General features: G+C 40.5%; 2 protein-coding genes across 2 annotated transcripts; one reads left to right on the top strand and one right to left on the bottom strand.

Annotated features, from left to right (window-relative positions):
* The first annotated feature begins 1,217 nt into the window (after positions 1-1,217).
* LOC139937809 (cholinesterase-like) lies at positions 1,218-13,425 on the top strand. Its single transcript, XM_071933124.1, has 9 exons — positions 1,218-1,758; positions 3,343-3,502; positions 3,801-3,878; positions 5,185-5,303; positions 5,494-5,661; positions 6,761-6,998; positions 8,569-8,974; positions 10,484-10,665; positions 11,976-13,425. The coding sequence occupies exons 1-9, from the start codon at positions 1,381-1,383 to the stop codon at positions 12,089-12,091; spliced, it is 1,845 nt and encodes a 614-aa protein (XP_071789225.1). The 5' UTR covers positions 1,218-1,380; the 3' UTR covers positions 12,092-13,425.
* A 2,544-nt stretch (positions 13,426-15,969) lies between these two features.
* LOC139937229 (snaclec stejaggregin-A subunit beta-2-like) lies at positions 15,970-16,638 on the bottom strand. The gene has a single exon (XM_071932313.1). It carries the CDS (start codon positions 16,636-16,638, stop codon positions 15,970-15,972), a length of 669 nt encoding a protein of 222 aa, XP_071788414.1.
* Between the last annotated feature and the right edge of the window lie 6,589 nt (positions 16,639-23,227).

The following is a 23,227-nucleotide window of genomic DNA, read 5'->3' as shown; positions in this document are numbered from 1 at the left end:
AACGTCTTCTTAATCTTTATTTTATTTTATGTCAAGATGTAGAAAAAGAGAAATTATAACAAATGTTATCTATGAGCTATCTATCCCTTTACTGGGGTCTTCCTTAGGGTGCCAGTCAGAAAACCTGTCATCATGTAAAAGCCATTCAACATGTATACTGTAGTATAAAAAGAGATCACCACTTGACGAAACGGCGGCAGAAACGGTTCAACGTTATGGCTAGATGACTCAGTTGGTATAAAGCGACGCTACTTTAATACGGATGTCGCAGGTGGAAGTCCAGCTCTAGTCAATTTCTCTTCTTCTTTTTATTGTATCCTAAATTATCTTAAATTTACCCCAGTCACTTTCTCTTGTGGTTTATTATTATGTCAATTTAGCATCTATTATGTCGTTGCGGTACCCGCTGCCAAAACATAGGATTCGAACTGCCTCTAGCTGCCGGGCAACCTCGGTATAGTAAGACACTGCTCTAGAATTGCAAGGGTCGTGGGTTCAAATCCCACCCGAGTAACATGCCTGTGATATTTTTTCACAGGACTCGGGAAAGTACTGAGTATACAGTGCTAACACACATCGGTGTATGGGTAAAAACCAAAACTAATAATAAACATTAATTACGTAACAACTCATAATTTATTAAGAACCTTAAAGACAGTGGACACTATTGGTAATTGTCAAAGACCAGTCTTCTCACTTGGTGTATCTAAACATATGCATAAAATAACAAACACCTGAAAATTTGAGCTCAATCGGTCGTCGAAGTTGCGAGATACAGTGTATGAATGAAATAAAAAACACCCTTGCTTTCATATGCTTGATTTCGAGACCTCAAATTCTAATTTTGAGGTCTCGAAATCAAATTTGTTGAATTTTGTTTTCTCACAATGTTTTATACTATCAACCTCTCCCATTACTTGTTACCAAGTAAGGTTTTATGCTAATAATTATCTTGAGCAATTACCAATAGTGTCCACTACCTTTAAGGAGCTGTCTCTTTGCGCATCTGAGTGAAAAGAAGCTGCTCTAAATAAATACACCACTTTGACCCAACGTGGCGTATAATACAACACAATTCCTCCTCATATGCATAACTCAATAAGATTATCTTCAAGTTGCCTCATCGCCTTGAGGATTTGTATGGAATGTCCTCTAGAATGTATTTGTAAGTCCCATTGTGAAACGGGCGACTTTGGTATGCCTACTCGGGCCCACAACATGTTGGTCCGAGACGCAAACCAATGGCAGCAAAGAACCACGCGAATCCGAACTGTTTGTTTGTCTTGCATACACAGACGGTTCAGACGAGGCTGATGGTAGCTCATTCTTGAAGAAAGGATCATTTGATCAGGAGAGTTCACTCAAGTAACATAATCAACCATGTTCGGTCGGTATTTTACTGTGTCAGCCGGCATTTTGCTGGGGTTGTTGGTGGGCTTCGTAGCCTCCCAGCAACCGCAGGTCACTGTAGAGCAGGGTGTCCTCTTTGGTACCACCGAGAATTTCCAGGAAGATGAGTTCATCAATATCAACAAGAACATCGATGTCTTCAAGGGGATACCATTTGCAGAGCCACCCGTTGGAGCGCTGCGATTCAGGGCTCCGGTAGAGAAGAGTAGTTGGGGAAGCGAGGCTTACAACGCCACGTACTTCAGAGATGCTTGCATCCAAAACTTGACACCGTTTCTCGGGTCAGATATGTTGAAGACAAGTGAAGACTGTTTACATCTCAATATATGGGCACCCAACCCTCAAGTTGTAAGTATACTGAAGATTTAAACTCCTGATTATTTTGTTCTTTCTACAGCACGTCAACAACTGTCTAGAAGGGTTGACATAGGTATACAGAGCAGAGAGGAATATGTACTTTGACTGGCTACAAAAGCCCATTTTCACACGGCAAAAATATAGCCACGGTCAATTGCTACAAAGTTTACGAGCGTGGATTGTTTATTTTTTTATTATCACCGTGCGTTGCTGATTGTGTGAGCGTTCACACTGTCAGGTAAAACAACTAACAATCCTTATGTGCCATGAGAGTGCACACATCACTGGTAACCCAATGCTCAATTGATATACTAGATAATATTAGTACCAGCGGAATTTTTACGTAATTGATGCGTCCTCCAAGCTTTTCCCCACACTCCGTACAACCACTATTGTTTTACCAATCGTACATGCAGTATGTGTGTAGTGTGTGGGGAGGGGGGGGGGGGGGCGAAAAAAAAGTATACTGTCTCCAAAAATCGTAAATCTGCCACTGCTGGTGCTGGATGACACAACAAGAAATTGAAGAACAATTAATTCATTTGGATATGGCGAATAGGTACTAGGTAATGGGACAAGATAGCACCAACATAAGCATGCGCTGTATGGACAACTTCACCCAAGAAAGTGGTTGCATGATACGGAAATTGTTCTAGTGGTGTTCTCATTGTGTCTTTTAACTCCCTGGACCTCGATTCGAATCCCTTTCGGCCCGCAGTATCCCTTATAATCTATGTCAACATTTTGTTTAAACGCAGCTGCAATGTCTTAGCACAGCGAGTGTGGATCAAGAAAGTGTCATTATTTTCAGTGGGTGCGTTCGTTTAGCTTCCCTGAGTCTACCCCGCGGTGCTCACTCGGGTGAGCCCCTGACAAGAGCTAATCGAACGATCACTCACCGCTCTCGTAGTGACGTCGTTTACCTGGGGCCAGCCCCCAAGTGATCCACTCCACAAGCAGGGCTCTGTGGGCTGACCCGGGTGAGCCCTTGGAATGACGTCAAAGCTATTTGAACGCACCGGGGGAAGACCGGGGTCGACCCAGGGAAGCTAAACGAACACACCCATATTGTGTTTACGGTGCACTGTATAAAAATACATTTATGCATGTTACCACGTTTCGATTTCAAAGAGCTGCTTATTAGCATGAAACAAGGCTTAGAATGTTCTGCTTAACCAAAATAAGCTAGTCACAATTTGTACACGCGTCATGGTATTGCTGCTGGTTATACTATTCTGATGAGCTTAATTTGTTGTTGAAGCAGCTTTATATGGGAGACTTTGGAACGCTAGGTAGAAGCAGACTTACCAGGTAAATGTCCATAGACCTTTCACAAATAACATTGCGCAAGCGCAAACTGTCGATGAGGTGCATGCTGGTCTAGTTAGTAATCAAATTTGATTGCTAGCTAGACCAGCATGCACCTCATTCCATGTATATTGTGTGAGTACCGAGTATTTGTGATAAGGTCTATTGTTGCCTGGTAAGTTTGTTGCCACCAAGCGTCCCAAAAGACTTCCTTTGGGCCCAGGTTAGAATATTAAGTTTATTTGAATGTGTTGTATGTCCTCTCAGTCAGGGGGCGTTCCCGTCATGGTTTGGATTCATGGAGGAGGCTACACAGTAGGTAGTGCAACTCTTCCGGATTATAACGGGTTTGCATTGGCTGCCGTTGGTGACGTCATCGTGGTATCCATAAACTATCGCCTCGGCATATTTGGTTTCCTTACCACAGGTAAACAAAATAATTACGCTCGATCAAAAAGTTCAGTTCAGTTTCAGTTCAGTTTATTTCCACAGTATCTTATGTCGATCTTGAGTGTAGATGTATTACAAACTGTCTTTTTTTTATCAGCTTCGACTTGTTAATATAGTGCTGTGTCAGTCTCAATGACGTAATCAGCAGACGAGGCAGGAGTGAGGGGTAAACCACACACCCCGAGTTACCGCTTGTTTAATTTTGAATTCGTCCCTAAGTAAAGGTTTATTTCAACGCAATGAGTAAATATTTTTGTTTGACTGTCAACTTTCAGATGATGAAACTTTGCCAGGGAATGTAGGTCTTATTGACCAAGTCGTTGCCCTGAAGTGGATTAAGCAAAACATTGCAGGTAAGCTCTCTAGACATGTGCAGGTGCAGCAGGACATTCTGGCCCCTCCCCTTCCCCATGCGGCGATATATGTACTAGACTGGGCCCCTGTAAAGACAGGTCCCTGCCGCTCTAGATCCAGTGATTCCATTGGATATTGACATTGGATAAACGTGCACCCATTTAATGCCCAAACACTGGGTGCATTCGATAAGCTTCCCTAGGTCGACCCCGCAGTGCTCACTCGGGTGAGACCCTGACATGAGCTAATCGAACGATCACACTCGCCCTCTCGTGGTGACGTGCATGCACCTTAGGTCGCCCCAAGTGACCCACTCCACAAGCAGGGCAGTGGGGGTTGACCCGGGTGAGTCCCTGATGACTATTCGAACGCTCCGAAGCTATAACGAACGCACCCAATCACTGCTGTCAAGTCCGCGATAGAGTTTGACTGTGTATCATTGGGTGCGTTCGTTTTAGCTTCCCTGGGTCGGTGCGTTCGAATAGCTTCCTTGGGTCGGTGCGTTCGAATAGCTTCCCTGGGTCGGTGCGTTCGTTTAGCTTCCCTGGGTCGGTGCGTTCGAATAACTTTTGACGTCATTCCAGGGGCTCACCCAGGTCAGCCCCCTGTGCCCTGCTTGTGGAGTGGGTCACTTGGGGGCTGGCCCCAGGTAAACGACGTCACTACGAGAGCGGTGAGTGTTCGTTCGTTTAGCTCTTTTCGGGGGCTCATCCGAGTGAGCACCGCGGGGTAGACCCAGGGAAGCTAAACAACGCACCCATAATGTGGAATTAATGAGGTCAAAGGTTAAACCACACGCCAGTTTTTGATGCCGGTCTCTGTCGTTATTCACGAGCCTCGAAGTGTGACGTCAGATGTTCAGGCTAACTGTGTACAAGCTTCTTTTGCGTTCCCATGAGGGACAGGACATATTTACATATGACACCGGCCCGGAAGATGATTGTGAGGCTCTACACCCTTCTTCCCGGCACAGAATGTACCTTTTTTTCTAGCACCAAAAGGACAAGCAACACAATTTCGCCCGGCAAAAAGCGGCATGAATGGTGGTACTATATTTTTGTTTGCTAGAATTACACCAATGGCGTCTTTCCTCATTCCCATGCAGAATTCAGCATTCCTAAGATAACTTGAATGGCAGAAAAAAAACTTTCACATGAGTTGTCTTGAAACATTGCATCATGACGCCCTTCCTCCGGTAACGTTTTGTTTAAAGTCTTTGTGTTACTGAAATTGGTATTAGACTCGGGGAACTTGGCGAGACTGAATTGTTAAAAATAAAATGAGCCATACATTCTTAACTAACAGCTTTTGGAGGTGACAGTGAACGCATCACCATCTTCGGTGAGAGTGCTGGAAGTGGCAGCGTCAGTTTCCATATCCTCTCCAAGATGTCAGAAGGATTGTTCAATCAGGCGATAATGCAGGTAACAAACTTAAGTTAATAGTAGCAGGATTTGCACCTGATGAGCAGGGGATAATAAAACAATGCTGTGAAGCTCATTGGCCTTTACCACACGCTTTGTTAAACAATTCAACCCATTATTATTATTATTCTATCGCAGTAATACAAGACATTATTCCTGATCTTATCATCTCCATCATTCTTTATTTCAGAGCGGGACTGCCCTTGCCCCTTGGTCATACTACGATAACAAGAAAGAAATGCGTGATCAGGCATTTGAGTTGGGCAAGGCAACTGGTTGCACTACTTCAGATAGTGCAACCCTAGTTGAATGTCTGAGTCAGCAGGACGCCAATGAACTTCTAGCTAAAAGCATTGAGGTATTTAATGATATTCATTTCAACTTAAGTTTAAACCACAAAAAGGTTATCAATTTTATCTAGACGAGTTTTTGAATAGTTCAGACTCTAATGAATGATCACCGAGATGCCAAAACCATAATTTGCGGCCATCTTGATTTCCTCACATTCAAATCAATGTAACCGCTACCGCAGCTGGAAGGAGAAACCGACTGGTTCCTTTTTGTACAATGACAATTAGCATCCATTACTGTTATGAGGTACAAAGAACATGACCAAGATGGTGGCAGCTTGATAAAGGTATATTGGTATACGTCTGTCCTGCCAACAACTTGTTACTTAACCCCACACTGCCGGTATAACTTTTTGATCTTTTAAGGGGACAGACGCTTTAACCTTACATTAACTGGCGAGTTGACCAAGGTGAACTTTATTGTGACCTTTAATAATGGGAAGGAAAGATATAAGAGTGGTTGTTGAGAGGTATTGAAATGTACGAAGTGCTGGAAGTGCCATCCGACTTGTTAAGATCCAAAGATAATTTACGACATCCTGAGACATCTATCTCGGGATGACTGCTTCTTCAAGCTCTATGTTTTCTTTTGATTTATTTCATTTGGTGATGACGAATTCTCGAGCGGAATGACGACATCATAGGGTGTCGTAATTTGTCAACTTCCCGCGCTAATTCATCATGGGATGACATCATACTAAAAATAATCGAGAACCAATTTTGGGGAAACAACATCATACCTACAGGGAGTCGTCATCCTGAGATATCAGGAAGACGACATTCTACTTTCAAGATGTCTTCATCCAGAGATAAATCTGCTCATAATACAATAATCTAATTACGTATATGGTGGCGTCACCCTGTATATCATGACCTAAAAAAGGGAAACATTGGAACGCTAGGTGGCAGCAGACTTGCCAGGCAAAATTAATTGTTCTCACAGACATGTGCGCTTTAATACTCAGAACTAAGTAAGCAATGGAAATTTACCTGGTAAGTCTGCTGCCACCTAGCTTCTCAAAAAGTCCCAACGTTCACCCAGAGCTCCGTAGAAATGTCAAATGATACGAAAGGCTGTGATTTTTCTTTGTGTTGCCCTTTTTCCAGAGAGTCCGCATTTCTCCCGTTCTGGACGGAGTATTCTTGGAGGATTCGCCGTTGAATCTCTACAACTCTGGGCGGTACAACCACGCCACGATCCTCCTAGGCACTAACGCTGACGAAGGGTCATTGATTCTCTTGCTTGATCCGGAACTAGAAGGGTATTATGCGTCCGAAGCAGCCCCTGTCATCACCAGACAGCAATTTAAAGATGGTCTCTCTGATCAACTTACCCTTCAGTTCGGTAAGTTCAACTAAAATAATTTAATGACCATTTATTGGGGAAATTGAAAAACCTTCATCCCACAATTCAATTCAATCAACCTTCCTTCACCAATCCCTTATCGATCCTCCTTGTCAAGTCCCCCCCCCCCCATCACCCCCAGAAGTTTCAGGAGGATAAATATCAGGATTCGAGTACCAACATACATTTATTTTCATATTGGTGTAAAAAGGAGATTAAAACACAAATTAATTGCAACTATTTAAAGGAATGTTACAGAACTGGTAAAAAACAAAAATCGTGAAGATCACAGACTTACTAAAACTTACACGGTCTAATGATGATGACAGTATACAAATATTAGTGGCTCAGAGTGGAATGGGAGGAATATTATCGCAAGGTAAAATTTGGACTGTTCCATTTCACGTGGCGAAGCCGCCTCGTGAAATGGAACAGTCCAAATTTTACCTTGCGATAATATTCCTTCCATTCCACGAATTAAAGCCACTCAATATTTGTTTTATATAACTGACAAATAGATCCTTGTCATTTGATGTATTTTTTCAAAGTATAACATTATGAAAAATCACACAAATTACTGACATCCAAGAATCATATAGCGCCGCCTAGCGGCAACAATGCACAAATCGGATCACAACCTTTTGCAAAGGTGCTCCTTTGTTTTAGCAGCGGCGCGGCGGCGCTGTACTGCTCAAACATATTGGGAACAAGGATGATCCTAACTGTTGAATGGGAAATGCTATTCCCCATGGGCGAATAGGTCTTTTTGATCGCCGGTGCGGATGGGAGTAATAGTGAATGTCACGTGAAGTAAGTTCCACCAATCAAATGACAAAGTGTATGTCAGTTAGACAATAGAAAACATCCCTCGAAATATTTCTGTATGAAATGTCATATTTGATGAGAAATAAATAATATGATTTCGCGTTTGGAGTTTATCGCTCAGTGAGCGTTATATTAATGTTTGCTTTGTCATCATTGCAATGCCGAATTTGTAATCGGTTTTCATTATTCTCTCGTGACCCAGATGGCCGGCCGATCTCAAGTTTCATAGAGGTTTGTCAGTGTATGTATATGGTGGATTACATAAAGTGCTTACACTGCCAGCAATTCTTTTGCTAGCAAAACCAATTCTGTAATGTTCCTTTATGTCGAAGACAGTTACGAACTTGTCAAGAAAAATAATAAATATTATATTATTTACTGGTTTATTTCATTAGAAACATTACAAGAGAATGAACAGTATGACAACCGAAATGATTAAATTGCACTAAAACATGTACAGTATACAATTTTGTTTTTAAAGAGCTAAAAAAAATGTTAAACAGTTATGACACAAAATAGGTAATGAACAAGAATCACAAACAATCAAAACAACAAACAGTCAACCAGCACTTAACCAAAGAGAAGGAGACTTAGCGAAAATAAACGTAATCAAAGGGACACATTGAAATTGAAATGAAAGTAATATTATATTATTAAATTATGGTCATGTGTCTTAAAAATGAGAATAAGGAAAAACATTACTTAGAAATGGTCTTTACTCCGATGTGACTTTATGTTGCTTTAGGGTCGACTAACCGTCAGGTTGAAACTGCAGTCTCAACCTGGTACATCGACTGGTCTCAAGCCGAAAACATGACCGCTGACTACTACAAAGCAGTCGTGGACGTTGGCACTGACTTACTCTTTGCGTGTAACACTGACGGCGTAGCTCGGTATCACGCCATAGGAGGTGATGACGTCTTCTTGTACCAGTTTACACACATCCCAAGTGTATCCATCTATGATATCATGATCGATGGGGAGTTTTACGGACCAGGGTGGACTGGAGCGACCCATGCTGAAGAGATACCTTTGGTGTTAGGCACACCTTTTATTCCGGAGACTGCCCGTCTACGAGCTGAGTTCCTGGACTCGGAGAAAGCACTGTCGGTGAAGTTTATGGAATTTTGGAGCAACTTTGCCAGAAGTGGGTAAGTATGTTGAGTCATTCTAGCGTGAGAAGAAAACAAAGAAGCAATATGTTTTAACCATATTCTCCAATGGAACCCTTACATGACACCGTAAACCTAAACAGTGCCCTCATAAGGACAGGTCTAGCCTGAACATCTGACATCACACTTCGAGGCTGTGTTTATCCTTGGGGCCTAGGCTAGCACTGGTCTTACAGACCCAAGGATTTAATTGGATACAAAGATTTCATTGAATAAACAAGCAGTTGCCAAAGTGACGCTTATTATAAGTGACCTTCGTTAGTTTGGGTTCACAACAAATACTCGATTGGAATTAGAACCCACGACCGTTGTAATCCAAAAACAGATGTCTTGATACAGTTAGACCATCGAGAATGCATATAAAATCAGTCAACATTAGGTCCTTGTCACACGAGGCAACTTTTGTAGGAAACTTGGAGGCAACCAACTGCAGTGCATACTACATGACCATTTTGGTAGCACACGGGTCAATTTTCAAACATTGTCTTACGATCCACAAGAGAAATAGGTGAATATTCAAATGTGAATGCCTTTCCTTCACGGAGATTGCCTGGAACTGGTTGCCCGTAAATTGCCTCGTGTGACATGGCCCTTAGACAATCATGTTGCACACTGTGACGGGGTCCATGGCGTTTTGTACACCCGAGGGGGAAGATGGCACCCGAGGCGAGCTAAGGGTGCCATTTTCCCCTGAGGATGTACAAAACCTATGGACCCCAATCACTGCGTGCAACAATTGTTTTGTTATACCTTGGCTTGGTAACATAATTTTCCTCTTCTCAAAGTTCTGTTCTCATCTTAAAATATTATCATTCACTGTTCCCTCGAACCCGCGTTCGTTTCGTACGTAGCACTGAAATCGTCCAACACTGGGAACGATCCAGGTAATGTACACCGGTTAAAAAAAAACTCGTGTTCCCGGCCCCCGCCGCGCTGTGCGGCCATGGTACGTGCGTTTTTGATTGGTACTCGACCAATCAAACTTCGCAGTTTGTTACCGGGGGAAAACAATTACTGGTGAGGATAAAGTGTGTACAGACACTTTCCCTTGAACATCATCTATTAAACGCTTCTCTCCATTGTCTATAAAAAATAATGTATTATTGTATATTTTGTATTGTCACCGTTTTAATATAGATAATTATAGTTGCATGTTTTCTACAGGTTTTTTTCGTTTTTTATGTTGTCTCTACCGTCTGTTTCTTGTATGATGGTCAAGGGTCCCCATTTATTGGACCTGCCTGCCTGTTTGGGGGTATTTTCTTCTGCACCATAAGTTGTTTTGATGTGTGTAAAAAACGTTAGTAATTGAACAAATAAACGACCAATCAGAGCAGGTAGAATGCAACCATGTGACCAGAGCGACTGTGAATTCAAGATGGCGTTCGAGAAAGCGGCGCCCGCTTAGTTTACTCCCAGATTCGCATTGGACGAGGCTTAATAATAAATGAGATGAAATCTACTCGTTTTGTTTTTTGATCTCGACAGAAATCCTGGCCTGGAGACTGCTGGTTCCCAGCCAGCCACCGGAGCTGATTATTGGCCTATGTTTACCATTCCAGAGTTGAGATACAAGGAACTAGACATGAACTTCGGAACAGGCAGGGCCCTTAAGAGTAACGAGTGTAATTTCTGGAACTCTTTCCTTCCGCAGCTTGGCACCATGATAGGTAAAATAAAAGCAATGATATAACCCTTTCACCGTTAGCCAAAATTACCTCAAGCTTTGTAACACAATGCAAGATGGTCAGGTAATTTTTTGCCCAATCAAATTGTAATGAGTAGCTTCTTCTCTTTTCATACTTCACCTTTACGAGTCTGTAGTTATGATTTGCCTTCTTGTTTCGTCATACAGCTGGTTCGGTAGAGTTTGCTTTGTTGTCTTTCCTATTTATGGTGTACCTTAAAGACACTGGACACTATAGGTAATTGTCAAAGACTAGCCTCACAGTTGGTGTATCTCAACATATGCATAAAATAACTAACCTGTGAAAATTTGAGCTCAATCGGTTGTCGAAGTTGCGAGATATTAATGAAGAAAAAACCACCCTCATCACACGAAGTTGTGTGCTTTCAGATGCTTGATTTCAAGTCTCAAAATCAAATTCGTGGAAAATTACTTCTTTCTCGAAAACTACTTCAGTTCAGATGGAACCGTTTCTCACAATCTTTTATACCATCAACCTTTCACATAACTCGTCACTAAGTAAGGTTTTATGCTTATAATTATTTTGAGTAATTACCAATCGTGTCCACTGCCTTTAAATTCTGTTTAGGAGTTCAGTATGTTGTCGTATAAGGCACTTCTATTACAATATTCTTTTGAATATGCCTCATTATTGCCTCTAATCTACTAGCTCTTCATATATCTTTTTTTTAGTATAGCCCTCCCCTATAATAACTTGAGTACATGTACATTGTGCAATACGGAAATAAGTTTAGAGTTCAATTGAATTGAGAAACTGCATGGCATGCACAGTGAAGACTTTATCAACACAAGAACATATTGTAACACAGTATCCAGATGCCATATGGCAACAATGAGACAACTAAATATGAATTTGTTTTATTAGATGACTGCCTGGAACTGTTTGCCTGTAACTTGTATTAGGTAACATTACTTTTATTTCGGTCAAATATCTTCCTTTTTTTTCGCTTTTAGGGATACCGTGTGATGTTTTCAAATATAGAACCTGATTTTATACTGAATTTTCACACGGCAATTTAATTTTAGAGGCTATGTCGAGGCAACCAACAGCTGCAGCTGCACTGCTTGCTAATAAGGAACTCATCATTGCTACAATGAAAATGAATCTAACTTAAGCGTTTGACTGTCCCCTTAAAAATGATGTTAAAACTGAAAATGAAATGTGAATGCTTTACCTTCCTTACGATTGCCTTAAAGGCAGTGGACACTATTGTGTAATAACTCAAATAAATTAATGATGACGTTTCATTTTGTTTGATTTTGATTTGTCAGCGAGCATTGATGAAGTTGAGCGTGAATGGAGAGAGTCGTATAGCGCCTGGAAGTACACAGACATGACCGACTGGAGAGAGCAGTTCATCCAGTATAAAGCACTTACCGGCAATTAAACAAGGTGGACAGGTCCAGGGATGCACGAACTATGTGATTGCCACAAAAACTACTTTTGTGTGATATAGTTAGTCAGCTTCAGAACTTCAGAACTTCAGAACTGTACAGTTTAAATAGGTTTCCCGGTCAATTTCAACAAGAATTCATTAATTTAAACCAGCTAAAGGAGTAATTCTACCTTCCTCCATGGTTTAACATTCACTGGTCAAATAAGATCATTCAATTTCATGAGGTCGCAAGACTCATTCAATTTCCTAAAAGCAAACAGCAACAGCTGGTCAACCATTCAATTTCATTAAATGTAAATGTAGCTATATGTAATAGAAATTCAACTTCAGAATGGAAAGTGTAATATCTTGAATGTCTATAAATGAATTAGAATGGCTGAAATGAATCTGAAAGGAGAAAAACGAAATCATGTGTGCCCCAAAACGTAGTTGAATGCATTTCTAAAAGAAACCCACTGTGAGTGGAAGAACAGGGAAGGCGTGAACTTAAAATAATGTGTGTTAATCAAAATAAAGAAACTTTGACTGAAATATTGGCCGGAAAACTCTATACTAACGTGAACAAGAAGACATTCGCAAATAATCTTAAACACAAGGAAATCAAATAATTTTAGGTTCTAAGTATTTTTCGCATGACATTACCTTGGTCTCGATGTTTAAAACTAAAACACGAATTCCGAGTACGTTTATTTTATTTTAGGTTTGACTCGGGCTGTGCGTCAGTTGACCCAGATTCAGGTCAGTTACAAACCGTTTCCGGGTCATGATGACCACGAAACGGGTCAGGCCCCCTGAAGGACCGGAGTCAAGTATCAATTCCTGCATGTGAGTTTAGAGTTTGAATTTACTTCTTATGTTGTTCAAGATGTAACGAACCCCATTAGTATCGAGTGATTGTATTGGATTTTTATTATGACATTTATTTATTTTTTACTTTTTTTTTCAAAAGCTCTTTTTACAGTAATTAGTTTTAGAAATATCTAGAGTTTCTGTGCAAATTACACTATATGCGAATAAATAAATAATGTCAAATGTATTGTAGTTTAAAAAGTTTTAACAATTCATTGTAGAGTAGAAAGTTGTAACAAAAGATGATTGTGTGACTGTTATGTGATTGTGTGATAGCGAGGTTTTCTCAGATTATGGAAGTCATTTTGTAGGACTACCGCTCAATGTTCTCATACCGAACCCAAAAGTGAGTACAACAAATTCAGTTTGAACAAAATCGAGGTCAAAATGGAGCAAAGTCAAAACTCCCAAACCTTGTACCATTATTTGTTCAGTATTATATAACACCCAAGCAGATCCTTGCCAGTTGATTGGAGGATTGTTGAAAGCTGGAATGTTCCATTCAACTCGGCTCCGCCTCGTTGAATAGAACATTCCATCTTTCAACTCATGAACATATTCGCACCATTGCACTCATAAACATTCATTATGTGTATAATATTTAGAGAAGGCACAATTCAAATAATCAATTGCCCATAGTGTTAAAATAGGGGAAAGCAATTTCTTTAAAAATACTTCTTTAAGAAGTTTGCTGTATAACTTGTCTCAAAGGATCAGTGCGAAGCACCAATCGCCTGCAAAAACTTCACCACACAAGTTAAATGCCAACTTGTCTATGACCTGACCCTTCAGGTACTATGCATGGGGTCATAACACGAGACAATTTTCCCAGCCCAATGTGTCTTTTTGTATTGATGTGTTGAGTCTGATTACAAATCAATAAAAGTATGTGGAATATGTTGAACCTACAAAAGATTGGCAACTTTTGAACATTTCTTAGGTGTTCATTAAAGTGTACTAAACATGGACAATGATATGGTTGGTACCCGCGCCTGTAGAGAGAGAAAAAATCTTTAGCCAGATGGTTCACCATTTTATTTGTACCACTTGTTACTTAAGAGCGTGTGGAATGCAAGTAATGCTATGACCGGTGACCTATTGTATACCTTTTTGGACATAGCATAAGGCCATGTTCAGCAAAAGGATGCCTGCGTCAACCGGCATTTTACTTGAGTTGTTGGTGGGCTTCGGAGCTTCACAGCAACCTCAGGTCACGGTAGAGCAGGGTGACCTCTTGGGTACCACTAAGACTTTCCAGGAAGATGAGTTCATCAATATCACCAAGAACATCGATGTCTTCAAGGGGATACCGTTTGCAGAGCCACCCGTTGGAGCGCTGCGATTCAGGGCTCCGGTAGAGAAGAGTAGTTGGGGAAGCGAGGTTTACAACGCACGTACTTGCGTTTGTGGCAATGACGATTTACATTTATACTGAGCGGAAACGTTTGCCATTCGTTGGGCATTCAGAGTATCCCTCGGGAGTCTTCTGGAGTCTTCTGTCGTTTTTAACGTGCCATGTACAAGACAGCATAAACTGGGTGAAATTTGCTTTAAGATTTTGTGTTGTGCTTTTTAATAATAAAACTGCATATACATTCTTAGAATAACTGTTTTTTCAGAAAGGTTAGAACACTTAATACACTAAATGTGAAAATTGCTGAAATATTCAAACACATTATTTTTTATTGTAATCATTATTATTATTAATATTATTTTTATTTTTTATTCTACCAACGTTCAAACCAGAAGCAAGAATACAAACATTGCCACTACACTTCATTTTCTATGGAGCTCTGAAAGTACCATCTGACTCATTGAGATCCCGAGATATTTTTCAGCAAGCCCAGCCCTAAATATATATTTCGACAACCTGACGGCAGGATGTCGGCTTCCAGAGAAAATTTATATTGGGAAGTTGACATCTTAACTAAGGTGTCATTCCGAGACTACGTTCATGACGCCCATTCTGCAGTAAATTATCTCATGATCTCAACTGTTCGATGGCACTGCCAGAGCTCCGTATTTTTTTCAAAAAAAGGAAACGATCCAGACCCAATTTGGCTCTCCTTACCGTAGGCAAAAAATCGGCGTTTGCGAAAGTAGGGAATTATGTGCTTACCGCTAGCGTATTTCATGGCTTAGCACGGTATTTTGTCCTGTGTGCGTGCGTAATCCACTGTCGTTATGCATTCTTCGCTTACAAAGCTAGCGCAGAAATTCGGCACTTGCACGTAAGCAGCGAATGGTGAGCGTAAGCGCAGAATTCGACGGTAAGCAGAGCCGTGTTGTTGGGCCCAGATCAGCCTAAAGCAAACATTCTTCGATACAGCTCGGTCAATTAACATGGTATTCCACTATTGCTCTAAAACTAATGAATGAAAATGTGTGCATGCACTGAGAAGAGGCTGCGCTTAGGCCCGTGAGTACCAACCGTTCGAACAAGCGGTTCGGAATGCTAAATTCATTGTGAACTTTTCGAGTCCAATGGATTGTGTTCCAACCAAAATGGAGGTCGGTGACGTCAGCCTTGGAGAGGAAGCAGTGTTGAGATTAAAGTGCGAGGTAAGTGTTCATCATGATGACACGTTAATACAAGAGATAAAAAAGTCGCCTCTTTGCTAACATGCTAAATGGCTTCTGATTGGACCTTATACATCACATGTAATCATTTGAGTAAGGCTCCCTAGGCTATAAGCAAAACGAAGGGAGCTCATTGGCCCATCCTGTGCGCCGCACGTACAAGGATGGACGTTCTCCATAGTTGCGTGATCGTTTTACCTCTAATAAGACGTTGGTGTGTTGAATTCAATGTTCTGTTGCTATTTATACGAATGAACTATGAATGTTTGGATTTACAACTGCAGTCAAATACAAGCTGAAGCAATACTTATATTAAATAAATAGTGAAAATATACAGTTACAATAATTGTCTTGATTTGGTGGACTGACACAACATAATCATGTGCAATCACAAATTGAAAAGCTAACACTACATGTCACTTGTCTTGCCTTTGATGATTTTACAGTTCAAAGAAGGAGCAGCCCTCCATGTTCTTGAAATCAGTGACGTCAGCCTCCAGGCGGGATGCGTTGTTAAGCTGACATATCTTACCCTGCTTCCAGAGATTGAATGAGTGGCATCTAGGCTCCGCCCAGCACGCCTGACCACACCCAATAACTCCCTTGGCTGTCAGGTTCTCGATGTCATGGTTGAGCAGACACTGGGATGTGAAGCGACCGTCATCGTCAGCTGCCATGCAGTGTATGGGATGAGGGACGCGCATCTCACAAGCAGCGAAATGGGTAATGGAACAGTCTTGATCTGCCCATTTACCATTGTAGATTTGTTGCATTCTGATGCAGTCCTCGTCTTTAGCATCGTAATAGCCTCTATACCAATTAGTGTAGTCAGAATCAACAATCTTACCAGGACATGATAGCTGTGAAGGATTGGTCTTTTCTTTTTTGCACCCAATCCAAATAACAAAGTCATTGGCGTCCACGAGATCCTGATGTACACTCGATGTAGACATTTCTCGCCAAATAAAATCTTGTTCTATTTGAGATTCAGGCATAGCAATGGCACTTCCAGGACGATCACAAGCCCTGAACGCATCAGTCCAATTCATCTTCTGAGGCAGTAAGATGTAACAGGCGTCTTGCAAAGTCACCCAGCCGGGAGGACACATGGCTCGAATCCCCACAACGAAAACGGCGAAAAGTAGCAAGAACGATTTCTTTATACAAGCTGTAAATACCAACATACTGATATTATAAATTGTATTCACTTTTCTAGTGTAAAGCAAAATGTGTTAAATTAAAAGTCAGAAGCTCTTGTTTCTGAATTCAGTCTTTGAATGTAGCCAAATACAGTATGATACGCTAGTGATGTCAACACAATTATGACAAGATTGTGTGCCGCTATTGATTTTATACACTGCATGCATCCGCGATTACGTGCGTTATAACAAAGGCCCCTAATTGTCCTTTCGATGCTAGGATGGTCAAATTGTTACCTTCAATCACGTTATCCATACAAAGACGTGGATTTAAATGACCTTATAATTATACTATCCATTATTTACCCTTGGTTGCTATGTTTCTAATTACCTTTATCTACATGGCGGTGTGATTGTATAATTCAGTACGCAAGTTATAGCTTAAATTGCTATAAATAGAGCTAAAATTCAGGAAAAATGTAAGCATAATATAACATATTTTGCAATGACAGTGACGTCGTGCCGAAAGATGAAAGCTGGTGCTGCTAATGAAGAATACTCCGCGACAACCTCGTTAAAATTTGTGCCTATTGTTTGAGAACGATGTACTGCTTTAACATGATTGGACAAGTATTTGTTTCAGTCTGAAAGCACTGCTCGGAAAGTTTAAAATTATCAGATTTGTCTTTCCAATGTCAAAAGTATGTAGCCAGCCCTGTCTTTACTACAGATATTTTCATTGTGCCATATAGCGTACGACATGGTTCCTCCTATCAGAATATTTGGACATAAAACATCAATTGACAATAGAAAATAAATCTTTATTCTGCATACTGCATCTGTTTTAACTCCTCGCCTGGTTCATAACCACTCAATCTTACAACAAAGACAGTTTAAAGAGGAACACCAATGGTTGTTAAAAATATGCAAAGATAAAACATGGCTTATTCTTTTGTCAGAAACAACATGTGCAAGTCACCACTGAAAACCCTGCCAACTTATGTAGATAACAAATTTCTTGACAAGCCTTATAAGATCAGTATGAATTACGTGCATCATTAATTAGCCGAGAAACCAGTAACTTTTATTAAAACAATTAACTGTTAACATTCTTCACAAATGTTTACATTGATAAAATTAATATATTATTGTAGTATCATTCATTCTAATTCAAACAAAATGAAATTAAAGATTGAAACGATCAATCCTTTGACAATTGATAACATTTATTTTGACAAAGAGATCAGTGCGATTATCACAATGGCTAAAATATTATACTTGTAGTAATAGACCCCTGCATATGACGTCACACTCTAAAACAGCGCCCTCATAGAGGCAAAAAGAGACAGGGTGTAAAAACTAGACTGTTCCGTTGTCTTTATTCGCAAGGATAAAGACATGTACATGTAGTTGCTTTTCAGAACCAGTGACTTAAGTTGAGACAATGATTTCACTGGAAAAACGTGCGTTGAGATAAGCTTTGAATGTTTGGATTGGTCCAAGGTGATGTGTGTGCAGTTGATAAAATATCACCTCGGAGTCGGACCAAGCAAACACGTATGAGACGTGTTATACTGACTATGGCTAATGGACGTGGAGGAGGTGTGGGAGCAATGTTTAAATGCCACCTCAAACTTCGTCAACTCGATTCCCGTACCTATGAGACAATAGAGCATTGTATCATTACCGATCATCAAAGGACAATGAACTTAGTTGTGACCTATAGGCCTCCACCATCTAGTCAGAACGGCCTTAAAACATCTACGTTCCTGGAGGAATGTGAACTTCTTCTTGATGCACTCAACGAGATTCCAGGAAAATTGCTAATTCTCGGCCATCTGTTCTTGGTCTAGTTTCCGCTAAACCAAACACCAAGCTTTCATCATTCAATCGGGTAACATTCAGCGACCTTGAAGATATCATTAGGAAACTACCTGATAAAACCTGCTCCCTTGATCCTCTACCGACGTGGCTGTTAAAGAAACACATTCCTGTACTCATGCCCATCATCCTAGAGACCGTCAACTCTTCGCTGGAAAGTGGTACTTTCCCTTCCTGTCTTGGTCAAGCAACGGTTACACCTGTTCTGAAGAAACAATCATTGAACAAAGACAGCCTTTGTAACTACAGGCCAATCTCCAATATTCGCTTTCTCGCTAAGGTCTTGGAGAAAGTTGTTGCTCATCAACTGCACGAGTATATCGATCTGAATCATCTTGATAACCCGAGACAGTCTGCATATAAAAAGAACTACAGCACTGAAACAGCTCTACTATCTCTACAGAATGACATATCACGCGCCTTGGACGACAAGAAAGCTACATTCCTGTTGTCCCTTGACCTATCAGCAGCGTTTGATACACTGGACCATGCCATTCTAACAGAAAGACTTCACACTCATTTTGGACTCTCCGGATTCGCCTTACAGTGGTTCGTGTCCTATCTTCAGAACAGGACATGCTCCGTTGCCATTGACAATTCAGATTCTCCCCAGGTTAAACTTGAGTATGGAGTCCCACAGGGGTCAGTCCTAGGGCCCCTGCTGTTCACTTTGTACCTGCAACCGATTGCTAATATCTTCCAAGAACACAATATTAACTATCACATGTATGCTGACGACATACAAATATATCTCACATGTGATCCAGGCTCTCAAGACTCTATCCAAGGTGCACTCTCCAAGCTGACACATGTGGTCAGAGACATTCAAACCTGGATGACTGTCAATAAACTTAAACTCAACCAAGACAAAACCGAATTCCTGGTAGTCGCATCGCAAGCACATCATCGGAAGCTCACTGATGTCAAGTTGACACTTGGTGATGTTGTTCTTGAACCCTCACAATCCCTTCGGATCCTTGGTGTCATCTTTGATGATCGTCTTCTTCATGATGCTCAGGTGGCAAATATTTCAAGAACTGTTAAATTTCACCTCCGTAACCTGACTTTGATCAGGAAGTACCTTGATGCTAGTTGTACACATGCAGCAATTCGAGCACTAGTTCTTTCAAGGTTGGACTATTGCAATAGCCTTCTCTATGGAACATCAACAAAGAACTTGCACTCACTACAGCTCCTTCAAAATCAAGCCGCCCGTCTCATCTACAAGAAACCGAAATACACACATACATCACCTCTCATCCAGACCCTGCATTGGCTACCAGTTTTGCAACGGATTGAATATAAGAACGCAGTACTCACATATAAATCACTCTCTAACCAAGCTCCAACTTATCTGGGCAACCTTCTCCACACCCGCCAGTCTCTGTATAATTTAAGATCCACTTCAGCTGTTGTATTGAATGCCCCACGATCACGTACCAATGTAGGATCTAAAGCCTTTGCTGCAACTGGGCCAAAATGCTGGAATCGTCTCCCTCAATCTGTTCGTTTAGCCAATTCCCTGAGTTCCTTCAAATCCCAATTAAAAACCCACCTCTATCCTAAGTTACTCTAGATTGTATCATTGTTAATTGCATTGTTTTGTCTGTAAAGCATGTAGTTTATCTTTTGTTTTTGTTGCCATTGTATTTCGTTAGCGCTTTGTATCGCTTTTGTAAAAAGCGCTTTATAAGTAAGGTTATTATTATTATTATTATTATTATACTTATATAAGTGTGTTTCAAAGTCAAATTGAATGTCAATTATTGACGCAGGTATTTACAGTTAAACTGTCTTTTGATCCACTCGGATGGAAAACGCAAATTCACTAAAAGTATATGTTAAGTGATAGCCTACCAATTATTTTGAAGAAAAACAATTGTTAAAAAAAGAATCTACTTTGAATTCTACTGAAAAGTTGGTCATGTCCCTTCTTACTTGCGTGGATGCTCATTTTAGAGTTCAAAGAAGGAGCAGCCCTCTATGTTCTTAAAATCAGTGACGTCAGCCTCCGGGTGGGATGCGTCGCTAAGCTCACATATCTTACCCTGCTGCCAGAGATTGAAAGAGTGGCATCTAGGCTCCGCCCAGCACGCCTGACCACACCCAATGACTCCCTTAGCTGTCAGGTTCTTGATGTCATGGCTGAGCAGACACTGTAATGTGAAGCGACCGTCATCGTCAGCTGTCAGGCAGTGTATTGGATGAGGGGTGCGCATCTCACAAGCAGCGAAATGGTCAATGGAACAACTGCGATCTGACCATTTACCATTGTAGTTTTGTCGCATTCTGATGCAGTTAGAGTCTTGATCATCATAATAGTCGTTCTTCCAATTAGTGTAGTCAGAATCAACTTTCTTTCCAGGACAGGACAATTGTGATGGATTGGTCATATTTTTTTGGCACCCAATCCAAAGTTCCAATTTACCGGAGCCTGCGGGATCATTTTGTATCCATGATGTTTTCATTTTTTGCCAAATCTTGTTCTTTTTGAGATTCAGGCATAGCCATGGCGCTTCCAGGACGATCACACACCCTGAAGGCATCGAACCAATTCAACTTTTGAGGCAGTAAGATGTAGCAGGAGTCTTGCAAAGTCAACCACCCGAATGGACAGGCGGCTTGGAGAACCCGTAAAATACCGACCATCAAAATCACAATGCGAATCATGATGTTAAACCAATTTGTTTTGCATGTATAAAAAGGTGCACACTTTCTACAGTTTTTTTTTAAAGTAATTCAGATTGAAGCATTTGTTTTTGTTTCTTTAAAAGTGCCAGACAGTTTTTCCGCGTGTTTATTCAGAGCTCACCGTCAACTCGTCTAGTACGTCCAGTAGTTTGGAGAATTGTGGAGAAATGTTGCTTTGAACAACAAGCCGTTGCTTGGAGATGAAAATAATACAATGTCCACATTAGAACCGTTTATTATTTGCACGCATCTTGTATTGATTGTCTATGCTCTTTGGCGAAAGGGACACGTCACTCTATTCTTAAAGGCAGTGCACACTCTTTGTAAATACTCACTCAGATTTGAATCTAATAAAATATTTCAGGCCTGAAGCCGTTTATTATGCATCTGAAAGAACACAAATTTGTGCAGCAAGGGTGCTTTTCTTTTACTATTCTCTTGCAATTTCGATGACCGATTGAGTCTAAATCTTTACAGATTTGATATTTGATGCATACGTTGGGAAACACCAATTGGGAATATTGGTCATTGACAATCAACAAAGGTGTCCAGTGCCTTTAAATTATCTTAACAGCGCAGCATCAATTCCAAGCTGGTTTCAAATACTAATGGTGAAATATTGATTTCTATTGTCAAGGAATAATAACAACTCACCAAGGACAGAATTGTCTGCTTTATTCCCAATTGGTTAAGCTGTAGCTCGGCCCACACAATGAAATTAAAATTTCAAAATAGAATTTCTTTAAAGAAGCCTACAAAATGGTCTACGAGGTCGTTTGTCTGGATCGTGTTTATATACAGCTTGCCATACAGAGGGACAAAGGACAAACCGAATTGGACCTGGCTTCGCACCTTTGGATATTATTGCTTTTGCAAAACATTTTAGGGTTACTGAGCTATACAGAAACTCAATAAACTTGTTCAAAATGTGCCTGCCGCCGAATGCGTCCCATTGACATAGGGTTTGGAGATACAGTTTACAATAAATTGATAAAATTAGTTTTGCTCTAAAAACTCGAATCCGTATAAGTTGTAATGGTCAGAGGCTTAAACAAGATCGTACGATATCGTTGCGTCGACCTGTGTACTATTCAGACCCACTTCCCCAAGATAACTGGAATAGTGCTATTTGGATTTTGAGTAGGCGGGGTGTATATCTCTTGGTTTTCGGAAATAGAAACAATTGATAGGGTTTGAGGCTGTAACTCATTCAGATCATGCTTCAAACTTTATGTTCAAATGTTTAGACTGTTTCCCTTCACAAGAGGCAACCAGTTAGTTTGCCTTACGATTAGTTATTAAAACTGCCCTTTGCGACAGTGATTTTGTCGTTTTGTCGTCAAGCTCTATTAACGTTGCAGCGTCTGCCGTGCTCTTTGTTTCGGGAGTAAATTCCAGAAGTTTGAAGCGGTGTAAAAAAACTGCGTTGCGTAAAATGTGCATTAATCTATAACACACACTACTTTTGTGTGATATAGTTAGTCAGCTTCAGAACTTCAGAACTTTACAGTTTATATAGGTTTCCCGGTCAATTTCAACAAGAATCCATTAATTTAAACCAGCTAAAGGAGTAATTCTATTCATCAGTTTAACATTCACTGGTCAAATAAGATCATTCAATTTTATGAGGTCGCAAGACTCATTCAATTTCCTTAAAGCCAGCAGCAACAGCTGGTCAACCATTCAATTTCATTAAATGTAAATGTAGCTATATGTAATAGAAATTCAACTTCAGAATGGAAAGTGTAATATCTTGAATGTCTATAAATGAATTAGAATGGCTGAAATGAATCTGAAAGGAGAAAAACGAAATCATGTGTGCACCAAAACGTAGTTGAATGCATTTCTAAAAGAAACCCACTGTGAGTGGAAGAACAGGGAAGGCGTGAACTTAAAATAATGTGTGTTAATGAAAATAAAGAAACTTTGACTGAAATATTGGCCGGAAAACTCTAAACTAACGTGAACAAGAAGGCATTCGCAAATA

Source organism: Asterias amurensis, chromosome 5 (assembly GCF_032118995.1).
Source record: "Asterias amurensis chromosome 5, ASM3211899v1".
NCBI classification, from domain to species: Eukaryota; Metazoa; Echinodermata; class Asteroidea; order Forcipulatida; family Asteriidae; genus Asterias; species Asterias amurensis.
This window is presented reverse-complemented; position numbering and strand designations above follow the sequence as displayed.